This window comes from Oratosquilla oratoria, chromosome 26 (assembly GCF_046742065.1).
Source record: "Oratosquilla oratoria isolate Oo_2021 chromosome 26, ASM4674206v1, whole genome shotgun sequence".
NCBI lineage: Eukaryota > Metazoa > Arthropoda > Malacostraca > Stomatopoda > Squillidae > Oratosquilla > Oratosquilla oratoria.
Window position 1 is genome coordinate 7,728,834 of NC_134802.1, and position 15,308 is coordinate 7,744,141.

The following is a 15,308-nucleotide window of genomic DNA, read 5'->3' on the forward strand; positions in this document are numbered from 1 at the left end:
TGCCGCACACGTAGGCGTCATGGAGAGCGAGTGTATTCGCGAGGCTGCCATATCGGCGTCTTGATTATATTTATTGTAGTCGCCCCTCCATAATGACATTCTTTCTAATTCTTTTGTAATCGCATTTTCTATGGTTATCAAAATTCACGGGTGAAGAGAGAACGATCGATATAAGCGGTGACTATATTTTATGATGCGAGTATTATTACGACACGTCGTACGGCTGGCATTGGCTGCTGCCACCGAGATCTAAGTCCATGACGCCTACGTGTGCGGCACCGTATGGAAGGGGTTAAGATGTCTAAAAAGGGGATTTTGTCATCTTTTTCCCATTCCACTTTGAACTTGATGTTGGTTGTTAAATTATTAAGTTTATCTAGAAAAATATCAAAGGGACCCCAGCTCTCATCCCAAAGAGTGAAAATATCATCAACGTATCTTAACCAAATCTTGAATCTTTTGGCCCGTTTCTAATGTTGTCGATTTGCTGCACACAATAGCGAAGTCATCAGCATAAGCCAAACCATGAACTCCTGTGGGAACTTGTTCTAATAAACTATTAATGGCTATGCTGAAGAGTGTAGGACTCAGAACACTTCCTTGGGGAATCCCTTCCTCTTGAAGATATGCACAAGAGAAAGAAGAGCCCACTCGGACTTTTAGATAACGGTCAGATAAGAAGTCCTTTAAACAATTGAACATATTACCCTCGATAACCCACTCTGCAACTTGCTTCAGAATGCCTCCCCGCCAGGTAGTATTGTAGGCATTTTTCAAGTCAAAAAACACACCAATGCTAGAGTTCTCAATTGCGAAGGCATTCTCAATCTCACGAGTGATAAAAAGTAAGGGGTCCAGAGTGCACTTATTTCTTCTAAATCCAAACTGTCTGTTAGATAGCAGATTTTTAGATTCCAAAAAACAAACTAAACGTGTATTAACCATTCTTTCATAGATCTTACAAATGCAGCTTGTGAGAGCAATAGGTCTGTAGCTTTGTGGGTCATGAGAGTCTTTTCCTGCCTTTAAGATTCCTATGATGATTGAAGTCTTCCAAGATTTAGGAGAAGATCCAGAAGACCAAAATTTGTTCAGCACATTTAAAAGGAATTTCTTTGACGATATGGATAAATGACCAACCATGGAATAAAGAATGTCATCCTCTCCAGGAGAGGTTGGGGAGGATAGAGATAAAGCATGATCCATTTCATCCAAGGTGAAGAGAAGATTATATGCCTCCGAGTTCGTATTGGTAGGAGGAATAACCGTGGTCTTGGCTCTAATTCCTGAAATTATCTGAATAATGTAGTGGGCTTGAAATATCAGCATAATGTCTTCCAAAAGCCTCTGCTACTTCTCTTGTATCTGATATAAAAGAGTCATTTATTTTCAGAATGGGTATAGGAGATGGAGTAAACTTTCCTTGTAATTTTCGAATCCTATTCCATACTAAGGTAGGGGAAGAGTCATATTTCAATTCGCTAATATATTTAATGAAGGATTCCCTCCTTGCTTTCTTGAAGATTTTCTTCTGCTTTGCTCGAGCTCTTCTGTACGTTATCTTATTGACTAAACAAGGGTATCTCCGATATCTCTTATAGCAAGTTCTTGTAATCTTTCTGCTTAAAGCACATTCATCGCTCCACCAGGGGACTACTGGGCGTTGAGGTTTACCAGCTGTCCTAAGAATGGAAGAGAAAGCACCAAAGAGTATCATGTCTACCAGGTAGTCATATGCATCACAGTTACTACCAAAATCACTAGTCTTATAATTAATCTCTGTGGATCTCCTAAATAAATCCCAATTAGCCTCTCCTGTCTTCCATTTAGGTAAGCAACAGGAGGGAGTGTTCTTTAAATATTTGATATGGATAGGCCAGTGATCGCTACCATGTAATTCTTCATCTATTGACCAACTGTAGTCTAATCTTAAGGATGATGAACAAATAGTTAGGTCTATAGCAGAACCTGAGTTGTGAAAGACATCAAACCTAGTTTTGGAACAGTCATTCATCAAAATGACATCGTTACTATCAATAAATTCTTCAATTATATTGCCCCATGGGTCACACCTTGATTCACCCCATAGAGGATGTTTGGCGTTAAAGTCACCCATTAGAATAAAAGGCTCAGGGAGCTGGTCAACCAAAGATTGTAGGTCATTTAACTCAAACTGACGGGAGTGGTTATATATGTCTACAAGTCGATCTTCCAGTTCAGGTTCCAAATATAAAGAACATAAAGTGATCCATTTAGTGGTAAATATTTGTACTGCACAAGCCTGCAACACCAAATGTAGGTGGACACTTCTGTGGTTTACAGATTTCTTAACAATGATACCAGTACCTCCATGGGCACGGCCCCCAATCATAGGAGGAGATCTGTAAAATTTATAATTAAGTCCAACATTAGGGGATAAATTGCCAAGCATAGTTTCTTGCAGACAAAAAACAGACACATCATGTTCTTTAAAGAGAATCCCAACCTGCTCTCGATGAGAATTAAAACCTTGAATATTCCATTGAATTATGGACATTATACTGTTTTCTTTTTCTTTTTTGGGTCTACTGGTCTGGTAAGAGAAGTCTGGGAGAGAGAGGGTTTACAAGGTGGGTTCTTTTCTAATTTCTTTGCTTTCGCGGGTGGCATCCTCCTCTCTGACAATGGTCCGACCGACGATGTAGAGTCCGGGTTATTAGTTTCTTTCTTAGATTGTTTATCACGATTTGGGGAAGAGGATGGAGACGAGGGTGGACTGTGGAGTCTTTTACTGCGCACAGCTTCAGACTCCATAGCTTCGCTTCTGTGTGCCTCGACTGAGTGAGGCACAACAGTCCGTGATCCCTTTATTGGGGAGCCCCCTGAGTTTTGAAGTTTGATTGATTGAGAGGAGGCTTTATTAGAGGAACCCTGTGGGGTCCCGGCAATGAGAACTTTAGGTGCCCCTCTAGATGGGGCAGGAGGCATTCCCTCAACTGGGGATGGGAGAACCTCCACAGAGGAGGGTTGACGAGTACTACAATTTCCAACTTGTGGAGAAGAACGATTAGGTCTAGTAGTGACTCTTTCACGCTGAGGCTTGGGTTCAGCATTTCTTTGGTCCTCATTGCTTCTGTGTACCTCTACCGAGTGAGGCACACTAGTCAGCAATCCCTCTACTGGGGAGTCCCCCAAGTCTGGAAGAGAGATTGCCTGAGAGGAGGCTTCATTACAAGAAGCCTGTGAGGTTTCTACAATAGAAACCTTAGGTGCCCCTCCAGATGGGGCAGGGGACACCCCTTCAACAAGGGGTGAGGAAACCTCCGCACAGGAGGCTTCAGGAGTACTAGAAATTTCTACTTGAGAAGAAAGACCATTAGGTTTCATAGTAACACTTTTACACTGAGGCTTGGGTTCAGTGTTAACAGAAGAATTCATATTGGCATTTTTATTTCTATTGCCTTCTACTGTTGGCTGATCCACTTTACTATTTGTTTTAACAACATCACTGTATATTTTGGAATTACTTAATAGTCTTTTAGCATGTCCTACACTTATATGTTCTGCATGAGCTTTTAGTAGTATTCCCTGTTCCTTCTTATAAATTACACAGTTCTTATTTCTGGCATCATGCTCTTCTTTACAATTTATACAAACTGTTGGGCAGGAACAATCCCCATGTTCAGGCTGAGCACATATCAAACACATTTTGTCCCTTGCACATCTGCGGGAAGTATGGCCAAAACCATAGTAGTTAAAGCACTGAAGGGGATGGGGCTTAAACTGCTTCACATAAACAATTTCTTTTTCTATCTCTACATAATGAGGTAGATCTTCACCACAGAAACTTAGGATAATCATAGAAGAACGAGGGATTTTAGCAACCTTCCAAGCATTAGTTGGGCACATTTCTAAAATATCTTCATCAAAGTCATACAGATCTCTATTAAAAATTACCCCTTTGGCATAACTAAAGGTGTAGTGGGGTTTAACTTCCTTAATGTCCAATTTCTGTTTCAAGTTAAGCACCATGGCAGCTTGTTCATAAGATTTTACATGAATTAAGAAGGAATTTCTTCCAAATCGTGATACCTGCGAGTTATTCAAATTACCACAGCCAAGGTGACTCTTCAAGAATCTTCTAAACTCGAACAAGTTAGCACTTTCCTTTGCAAGAGTGATAATGAGCCACTTAGCTGGGTTGGGAGGTCTCTTCACACTTTCCTTCCTTTCCTCTACCGGCTTTTCTGGATAAAAGATATCCAAGTTAGGTGGCACTCTACCAACAAGTTGGGCTGAAGATTCATTCTCATTACAATTATTATAATCCAAGCAGGCAGCAGCTGCATCCTGATTAGAAAGAAATGAGATCCAGACTAGCCAAGCTTTAAAGTTGTCAGTTAGTTTAACTCTGATCTCTTTAATTTGTCCAAATTTACGGAACTTTTCATATAAGTCTGTATAACTCTTATCAAGAGAGACATATTGTAAATGTAAGATTCTATGACTATTAGGGGCAGTATTTGATTGATTGATTTTACCGAAGTCCTTTTTCAAGCCAGAGTCATCAACTGGGGTTTTTATTTTTGTTGAGTCAATATTGTCAACATTAGGATTGGCAATATTAGGAGAGGGATCGGGGGGTTTAGGAGGAGGATCAGGTAGTGGTGGAGGTTTAGAACATTCTGTTTCAACAGCTGCCATCATCGTGTATATTTGTAAGGCCACACCATATATTAAGAAAGAAAAAACAGTGCATAGAAGGAAGATACTGCAGTTGCCCGTTGGCACGCGCAATAAAAGAAAAGTCTCTGCAGAGTCGGGAAGTTCCAGAAACGACTATTTACACATGCAGGGCCTCGGAGGTGTTTTGTCCCATTTAGGATGCGACACTGCTTCTGACCCAGGGCGGTGGGCAGGGTGCAGGGATGACCCGTCATCCAGGAGGTGCTCAGATGAGAGGAAGGGTGGGAGGGGTGTGGAGTGTATTTAGGGATGAAATGGGTGGGAGTATTTTTATGCCTTTCCCTTTTTGGCTACCTCCCTTGGAAGGGGGAAAAAGCCTTGGTATATGTATGTATGTAGGATGAGTTCGGCGTAGTCACTCTGCATGTGTACTGGATAGGGAGAAAGGAAGTCAGCAGCCTAGTACCTACCTCACAAACATGCATTCCCCAGTCGGTGGGCTTTCGGCCCTCGCAGGGAGTAGTGACATAGCGGTGTACATCCCCACTTGATTGGGTTCAGACATGTAGCTTGGAAGGCACCAAGATACCAGAATCTTCCTTAATAAGTATTAGAGAAAGATGGTGAAAAAGGAGAGTAGGGTAGCAAATATGAAGGATAGGGATAGGGGAATTCACATAGGAAAAGGGTGAGGGACCCCCTATCTATTCACTACCCCAAAAACCTCATCCTAAAACAACTGTCATAGGATGAGGGCGACAAATCCTACAAGTATTCCAGTCCATAATCAATGCCAAGCTAGGGTCGTCAACAAAGACTTTTGGCTCAGTTTTCGTCTGGTAGCTCGGGGCTGACCTCTCCAGTATGGTTGCACCTGGCTGGCACAGCTCAGCCCATCCTTACTACACGGAAGCCCCCCCCACTACATCAAAGTACTGGGCCTCGGGTTTTTTTTTTTTTATTTGGTCACTGATTTCCTTCTGTGTTACAATTATTTCTTTCATTGAGGGGGATCTCTCTCTATTTCCTCACAGTTAGGTGAGTTTTCTATTGTGAATACTGATTTGAAATGGTTGTTCATAATTTCAGCCATTTCCAGTTTTTCTGTATATTCATGTTTACTTTGGTGCAGCTTTTCTATTTCTTGTTTGTTCTTCAGTTTGCCATTTACATACCTGTAAAATAGTTTGGGTTCTTCCTTGCATTTTTTTTTTTTCATACTTTCTCTTTTCATCTCTGTGCATTTTTACATACTCATTTCTTAGTTTGATGTACATTTGCCATTTCCTTGTTTTCTTGTCTCTTCCATTTCTTCCAAGCTTTGTCTCTTATCCTTAACCTCACTACACCTTTTATTGTATCAGCTTTTTATGTATGTTCTTTCCATTTTTTGTTGTGGTATGTCTTTACTCCCTCATTGTAAATTTCTTTTAGTATATTCCATTTCTCTTCCATCCCAGTTTCTTCATTTAGGAATTTTTCCCAGTTCGTGTTTCAAAAGATTTTTTTTTGTTTCTCAAAATTTGTTTTATTGTACATTGGTCTTCCTATTCTATGTTTATCATTTCTGCTTTGATCCATTTGCTCTTTCAACTCAAATTCTATTAGTACATGGTCACTCTTTCCTATCAGAGTTTTGTAATCAATTTTATCAACAATTTCAGGCTGTCTTAAGTATTAAATCCAGCCTTGATGGTTCTTCACTACCTCTGTATCTGGTGTTTTCCCTTACCCAATGAGTCATTGTGTATTTGATGGTCATGTTGAGCAGGATGTTGCCCCAGAGTTCCTCTCCACCCTTCACTGTCATTTCCTCCCAACATATTTCTTTTGAATTAAAGTCGCCCATAATTACTGTATTTCCTCTGTCCTTCAGTATATTAGTTGATTTAGATTTTGTATCCTCTAATATTTTGGAATGATCACTTTCTGTCCAGGACTGTGTTTTGGGGGGCACATACACTACTATAAATTTTCTACTCTTCATATGTTTGCTTTCAACTTGTATCATAATTGATTCTATATTATTTTTTCCTTCAGTTATTTTTGTTACATTTAAATCTTTATTGGTCAAAATTAATACTCCGCCACCCTGTTTATCCTTTCTATTCCTTGTCCAGTTGTATAAACCTTGTCCCAAAGTGCTGGGTGGTGGAGTACACTTTAATTTAGTTTCCAATATTCCCATTATGTCTGGTTTTTCTAAGGCCAGGTAATCATTTAATTCATTCATTCCTGAAGTTATTCCATCTATATTGGCATAAGCTTTTTTTAATTTCCTTTCTCATCTTTTTCTATCTTCTTTGTTTCCTTTTTCTTTATATACAATTTTCTCAGCCTCAGGTCCACCTCTATTTTTTTTCTTTCTTTTTTCAGTTTCGGTTCTTTTTTCATTTTTTTCATTCACTTCATTTCTAAGTTTTTTCTTTTTCTTCCTCACTCATTTCTTTTTTTATCCATATATTTTTGTAATGTTCACTATTTGCTAATTTTATTGTTCTGGATAGTACTTCCTCTGCAATTGTTTGAGATCTAAGCTTTACTTTCAGTGGCCTGTATTGTTTTCTTTAGAGTATCTGCCCATCCTATAGGTCTCCTTGATTTCCCTATCCAAGCCTTGTCCTTCTGCTTGTAATTCTTTCACAATTTCCTTAGCAATCTCTTTCTTCTTTTCCCTCTGATATCTAGGTACATCATGCTTCTCTTTAAGGGGGCCCCGGACACCCGTACTCTTGTGCGGTACGACCGAATTAGTTATTCAAACAAAATTTATTACTCATTTCCTTTTCTGATTACCTATTAATACATGTAGTATCACTTCCTTGCACTTAAAAATACCATATTATCTAAGAGTTAATGGGCAAAATGTTTAGTAACTTCAAAAACTAATATCGTGGAAAAGGTCTTACCAAAAATATTTTGCTTAAGGTCCATTTGAAGAGTGGCCCTATCTGAACCTTTTTTGGGAGTCAATTATTTCTATTTACCTCTTATGAGAATAGCAATGATTTTTTTTTTTTTTTTTATGTGTACATATTATTAAAGATTAAATTTCTGAGGAAAAATAATAGTCAGAAAAATACTGCTAAAGAATTTGCTTTATTTTGACTTCCAGATATTTACGTCTTACAATTCTCTATCAACTGAAAAAAAAAATTGTGAAATTGTGGCCGGGGCTCCCTTAATGCCATAGATTACAATGCATTTTTTTCATCCACTGTGTCCCTAAGTTGCCTCTTTCATTACTTGAATCACCATTTCCTTGGTATTTTCCTTGACCTGTTGCTCCATTATTTCTTTAAGGGATACTTTTTGACATTCCTGTTCAACTTTCCACTGTTTCTTTATTTCCTGTAAGTCATTTTCTTTTATTTTTTCTTCCACCTTTTCAGTCACTGCTTGCATTTGATCTTTTATCTCCTTTTTTAATGCCTCATTCCTATTTATATCTTCACTTTTCAACCTTTCATTTTCTCCCTTTAATTTAATTCCTTTTTTAAGTCATCTATCTCCCTATTATTCTCCTCATTGGCTTTCCTTAGCATAGATACTTCTTTGTACATCATTTTGTACTCGATTTTGAGCTCTATTAAATCATCCAAAATGTCATTAATATCTCTATTTCTCATTATATTTATATACCTGGGTTCTCTATCCATTTCTAATCCTACATGCATAATATTTCCTCCCCCTACAACCCCCCCCCCCAAAAAAAAAAAAAAAAAAAAAAAAAAAAAACTCTTTCAAACCTTTGGTATTCCCTTGGTGTTTGATAAAGATACATCTTCTTTCAAATGGCACAAAGTGGAGTCTATTCTGCTTTCTCAGAGTTTCTTCACTTCTTTCCATTTCTTTTATATAAAAAAATAAATAAATGAAAAAAATAAATACATACATACATAAACCAAGGCTTTTTCCCCCTTACAAGGGAGGTAGCCAAAAAGGGAAAGGCATAAAATCATTTCCACCCAAAATCATTTCCACCCAATCCATCCCTGAATAAATAAAATAAAATAGAGATACAAAGACATTTACATTTTGGTCCCAACGAGCTTTCACTTTCACTACACTGTATCTATGTAAACAACTAGGTCTCTTTTCAAATCTTTCATTCGTGAATCACTAACTAGTGGCTCAGAGCGTTCATTCTGGCACATCCTGCTTTGACCGTGTCTACTTGAGATAAACAGATAAAGTGTCTAAGAAGTATGGTAGGGGTTACAAGGTTGGATAGAGTGAGAAATGAGGTGAGGAGGAGAGTAGGGGGTGGAAAAGGAGATGGCAGATATGGTTGATGGAAGATTATTGGTATGGTTTGGAAATAGGGAAAGAGTGAAAAAAGATTAGCAAATAGGTGTGGAAGGTAGAGGTGGATGGAGTAAACTTGAAGGGGCAACGAAGGATGAGATATATGGATGGGGTGAAAAGGGGCTTTGAATAAGAGAGGAATGTCTGTTGAGTGAGGAAGGGTGATGGGAGGGGATAGGGATAAATGGAGAATAGCTGTGTATAGATGATACTTTGATGCAGCCTGAAGGGATTTTATCCTCATCTCTCTTTTCTATGTTGAGCAAGTGAGGGAGGGAGCGGGGGATGAGGGAGAGTGAGGAGTGGATGTGTGTGGATGACATTCTATATGTAGCCTCAAGAGTTTTCTCCACATCTCTATTTTCCATATGAGGGGATGGAGTGTGTGCATACCTTTAGACTTGGATAGCATCCTTCTATGGAGGAAGAAGCCCTTGGTATATAGAACATAGAAATGTGAAAATAATGCATATTCAATAGTGCTGACCTTAATACAACAGAACTGTAATGGAAATATATATATATATATATATATATATATATATATATATATATATATATACATATATACATATGTTGGTGTGAATGGAAGGCTAGAAAACAAGCTCCAAGCCAGCACTTTTCCAATAACAACAAGGAAATGCCTACGTTGTGCTTACGGAAAAGATGTGTTTTTCGAGTGACCGCTATGGTATAATAAGTATCCAGTTTGATATAGAGTATTAATGTACAAAATGGAGAAAGGAAAAGAAGAAAAGAGGAATAATGAATCAACGGAGAGAGGATTGGACATGAGCAGAGTCGGACCATCACTGCAGGTAATACTGAAAAGAACTTGTATGAACAATACCCCAAAGTCAACTCAAAGGTGGGACAACAATGTTTTTTCGGGGTTTCAAAGAGAAAGAGGACTATTAGGTAAAGGTTTAGATGTAGAAAGAGAAACTAGGTATAGCAATGTACTAGGGAATCAAGACATTGAGGACTTGATGGAGGAACTAATAGATAAGAATTAATTATAGAGCAATGCACAGACAACCAATCTATGAAAAGCTGATGAAGAAATGAACAGACAGCTTTATGATATAAAAAGTGAATCAAGTATGATCAGAAGACAGAAACAAAAATGAGGAACTAAAAAAATCAAAGAACGATTACAAGCAAAGACTGAAAAAGTGGGAGAATCAATTAAGGAGACGGATCTCCTAGAAATAAAAAATCAGTGGAAACAAGAGGATGAAAATCAGAAAATAACACTGAAAGAAATAGTACAACAGCAGGTAGAGGAAAATGCTAAAGAAATGGTAATTAAAGTAATTAAAGAAAAGGAAAACTGGGTAAGAGACACGGTGGATAAAAAAAGTGCATTGTAGTTTATGGTATTAAAGAAAAACATAATGTATACAAATACCAATGAGAAAAAAAAAAAATGGGACCATATTCTAGAGGAAAACACTTTAGGCCACTAAAAATCAAACTAAGGACTCAAATGATAGCTGAAGAGGTACTATTAAAAGCAGCAAAGCTAGTAAATAATGAAAATTATAAAAATGTATGGATAAAAAAGGAAATGAGGAATGAGGAAATAGAGAAAGAAAACACACTTAGAAATGAAAATGAAAAAAAAAAGAAGAAAGGAGACTGAAAAGAATGAGTTTTTTGGAGAGTACTGGACCTGAGGCTGAGAAAATAGTATATAAAAAAAAAGAAAGAAAGAAAAAAAAAAGAGTTAAAAATAACATACACAGACGGTATGATTTCAGGACTAAGTGAATTAAACGACTATCTGTTAATAGAGAAACCAGACATAATGGGAATTGTGGAGACAAAATTAAGAGGTCCACTACAGTAAAATCCCTAGTCAGAACTATTAGTCGTCAGCTCCTATAAGTTGTAATGGCGAAAAAAAATCAATTAAAAAAATCAATTTGAAATAAGTTCGAAAAAATTACCTTTAGTCAGCAACATTCCGACTTGTCATAGCTAGTCAGCATGGAAGTGTTGCATCATGTTTTGGTGGGAAGTTTTGTTCCCGCCACTCCGCTCCTTGACACTCTCAGTGTTGTTATTGTCACCACCACACTCACAATGTCTCACGTGCTCGTGTTTTGTGATAATGTATCAACTTTATAGACATTGTTAAGTGAATAACAAGTGAGAAGTATGGCTGCTTGTGGAGGCAAGATTCTTACAGGACGAAAAGGGATGAAACTGAAGACTCTGACCTTGGAAGATAAGCTGAAATTGTTGTCTAGGGTTGATGCTGGTGCCTCCATGCACTTGATATGTGCAGAATTTGATGTCAAGCCCAGCACATTCTACGATGTCAAGCAGGGCTGTGGAGTCGAAACACAAAACCTCCAACTTCTCTATTTTTGGCACCACTGACTCCAACTCCAACTCCTCTTCATGTAATTAACTGATTATGGCCTACATATTTTATAAAGCCTATACAACATACATATGCTCCAATCTTGAGTAGACTTATATCATTATAGCTGGATTATATCAAAGAATATAAATGTTATAGTGTGGCTTTCCTATGTTTGACCTCTTCATTAATACTTTATAACTAAAATAGAAACAAAATTTTTGAAAGTATATTGAAGAAACTTCAGTAAAAAAAAAATCCTATAATGTAAGACATTTGGCATAATATCTTTGCAAATAAGTGATAAGTACATTTCAAAAACAAAAATACTGTTCTTTATAACAAAAGTTGAAATGTAACCTTTGTAAAGGATATACAAACCTAATAATAAAAAAGATATAATGTAAGATTTTTTTTACATATATAGTTTTGCAAATACAAAAAAAAAAAAAAAAAAAAATGAAAATACTTTATAAAAGAAGTTTAGGCAAATTTCTTGAAAGGAAACAGTAAATATAGAGAAAATAAACCTTATTGATATGAGTACGGTACAAGGTCGAGTGTTACAGCTGCACATGTATGATACTGAAAGGTATATGTATCATACATACTTTTTGGATATCATTATACTTCATATGTTTTCATACCTTCTTTTGTCTTTTTGTACTGAAATTACTGACACAAGTACCTCTTGGTTTAACTACACACTGGTACTGCTATGCGATTATTGCGATGGGCATTACTCTGGTTCTGGAACCGATCTTATCGATACGAGTACAAAACAAGATACAGCTGAACATGTTTGAAATGTGAAACTTTTTTAAAACTTTAAATATCCTTATTTCAATAATTCAATGTTATAAAGTATAGAGGGGAAAAAAAGAAGGGTAAAGGAGAGAAGAGATAGTATTATTGCGGTAGTCTACAGTTGAAATCATAATTATCCTACTGTTTGGCAACACAGCAGTGGGAGAAACCACCAAACTGATGAAGTGATGGAAAAGATGCATATGGAACTTGACAGGAATATTACAGCTCCCGTGGCTGTGTGTCAACAGGTGTAAAATGGAGGTGTTTAATTTATTCAAGAAATACTTTGGGTGTTTATCAGTCTATGTGTAAATTTGAAAGCCAGCATTACATAAGGATGTTTTGGGGGTTTAGTGGAATGACCATGAAGATAAGATGATGAGATTTATTACATTTTAGAAAATTATTTTTTTTTACACATAGTCTACTTATAAGGAGTGTGCACTGCATAACTCTATAGACTAAACGAAGGCCTTATGAAATGTGAATTTAACTGGAGTCGGAGTCGGAATATTTTTACCGACTCCGACTCCAGTGACACTGTAATTGCTTCCAACTCCGACTCCACAGCCCTGATGTCAAGAAGAACATGCTAATGCCCTTGGAGGATCCTAAAGCTGCCAAATCAAAACTGAAAAGAACCAGGCCACCCAAGCACATTGCACTGGACTCTGCTGTTTTTAAGTGGTACAAGCTGGTGTTCCTGCTAGAGGTGTGGATATACAAAATGCTGCTGGGAGGTTGGCCAAACATATGAAAATTGGTTATTTTAAAGCAAGTGATGGTTGGCTTTATAAGTTTAAGAGCTGACACTGCCTGGTTGACCAAAGAGTTGTTGGAGAAAGTGCTTCTGCTGACCATGATGCTGTGGAGCCATTCAGGAAGAAACTGGAGGGAATAATCACATCTAACATGCTACTCTCACAGGTATACAAAACTAATGAAACAGGGCTGTTTTGGAAGTCTATGCCCAGTAACACCCAAGCTGTGTTCAACTGGGCTGATGCCTGGAATGGCCTTCAACCCTCCACCCTCAGCAATGCCTGGAACAAAGTCCTGCGTGCAACTGATGTGGAGGTTGATATTACTGGTTTTGTCCTTAAGGACTTTGTGAACACTGCTCACAAGGGTGGTGAGCCTGACGTCATTGAGGACAATATCCTTGGGCGACTCTCAGGAGGCTACCACCACCAGAGTAAGGAAGAAATAGCCACCAGTGCCACACAGGAAGCCTCAGCTGCTGCAGTGGAGAGTGATAGTGAAAGTGATAGTGAGGGTGCCATTCCTGCCAAAATGAAGTTTTCAGGAATTCATTTTCACCTCGACAAGGCAATGGAGGGGTTAATGGGATATGATGGATTTGAAACTTATTACTCCCTCCTAAGAGATGTTAGATCAATTATGATAAATAGGCAGTATGCCAGTCTAAAGCAGAAAACAATCGGTGACTTTTTCAAGCCACGGGCAGTTCAACAGGCAGGCAGGGAGCACCAACCTTCCACCAGTAGTGAATCTAGCATCCTCAGCAGTGTTTCCTCAGAGCTGCCAGCAGTAATTTCCAGCAGCAGTGATTTGGACATGGAGTAATATGGAATTCAGTAGTGCTGTACAGTAGTGATTAAGGCCTGTATACAATAAGTGGTGTATATAAAGTGTATTTTAAGTAATGTACTGCACAGTGATTTAAGTTACAATTTATGTGAATACTGTACATATGATTATGGATAGAACATTTTGAACAGAAGTGATCTTGAGTCCCCTAACATCTCTATATCCTACTAAAAGGCCCTCCTTATGCTTGGATTACACCTTATTCCTGCCTGAAAACATGGTACAGGTAAGTCCAATTCTATTATTATTTTTTTTTTTGGGGGGGGGGAGGGGATTCTATAAGTCAGAAAGACTTCAGCCCCTAGCATTCTGCCTGTAACATTAAATACTGTGGGACAAGGTCTCTACAACCAATGAGCGAAAAATAGAATGGAGAAACAGGGTGGAGAATTAATGTTTTTTACTATGGAAGGTTTAAATGTAACAAAGATAACAGAAGGAAAAAATAATGTGGAATTAATTATGATTAAAGTTGAAAACAGATATGTGAAAAGCAGAAAATTTATAGTAATATAAGTGCCCCCCAAAACACAGTCTTGGACAGATAGTGATCATTCCAAAATACAGTTGAATCTCGAAAGCCCAGACTAATTGGGGGGAAGAGCGGTCCGGTCATGCCAAAAGTCCAGTAATCGAAAATGTCGCCCTAACACCCGTAGATTTTCGTAGCGGTATACGTATAGGTAATGTATGATATGGCATAGAAATGCATAAGAATAATACTCTAACACTGTAATAATGATACTATAATACTAATAATAACTGTAATACAGGCATATAAATGTACTGTACATACAGTGTACTGTACTGTATTTTTTATTACGTACACTGTAAATATCGGAAGGCATGCACGCGGGACAGTGGTGGCGGCCAGGGTTGCCGCATTTTCTACACTGCCGTGTAGAATGGGAGTGTTGGTATACCAGGGCATACATTTTTCTCGGGAGTGTGCTGACTTTCATAGCAAGATATACTTGTCAAACTTTTACAAAATGTTGGTTCTAGTTTTTTTTTTTTTTTCATTCTTGAATGTATGTAAGGCCCCCATGCCCTAACATATTCAGTAAGATATAAAAATTATTCTTTTATATTATCATCGCTAAAATAAAGCTGAAACTTTAGCATAGAATTTTTTCTACACCGTAAAAACGTATCTTTTGGGGTATGATATTCTATAAGTAACGTAGAGACATTGGGACAAATTATGGGAAAGGTGGAGGGGGAAACACGGGTCTTTATCTGATTATCGAGTTTATTCCTGACCGGTTTCGCTTACAATAGCTTCTTCAGAAGCTATTGTAAGCGAAACCGGTCAGGAATAAACTCGATAATCAGATAAAGACCCGTGTTTCCCCCTCCACCTTTCTATAAGTAACACAATTACCAATAAAAGTCATATTTTGATGTACCATTTATTATTTGATAACTAGTTCATGATTTTTAAACAAAAGTTTGAGTTTTTGAATGTTTTTAACAGCCAGTTGATATGTAGAAAAAAAATTCCTCATGTCCTTGTGCAGTTGCCACATGCCGCTATTTTACT

General features: G+C 37.7%; 2 protein-coding genes across 13 annotated transcripts in view; both read right to left on the bottom strand.

The window, feature by feature from the left end:
* Positions 1-15,308, bottom strand: part of LOC143039374 (uncharacterized) — a 1,426,499-nt gene that overhangs the window by 1,381,261 nt on the left and 29,930 nt on the right. The window lies entirely within an intron of this gene.
* LOC143039376 (uncharacterized) overlaps positions 1-15,308 on the bottom strand; it is a 41,116-nt gene that overhangs the window by 7,990 nt on the left and 17,818 nt on the right. Inside the window, exons 2-4 of the mRNA XM_076209298.1 lie at positions 13,650-13,779; positions 11,199-11,309; positions 8,415-8,516 (exon numbers count right to left, since the gene is read on the bottom strand). Coding sequence (XP_076065413.1) covers positions 8,415-8,516; positions 11,199-11,309; positions 13,650-13,734 — 298 coding nt within the window. The 5' untranslated portion in view covers positions 13,735-13,779. The remainder of the gene's footprint in view (positions 1-8,414; positions 8,517-11,198; positions 11,310-13,649; positions 13,780-15,308) is intronic.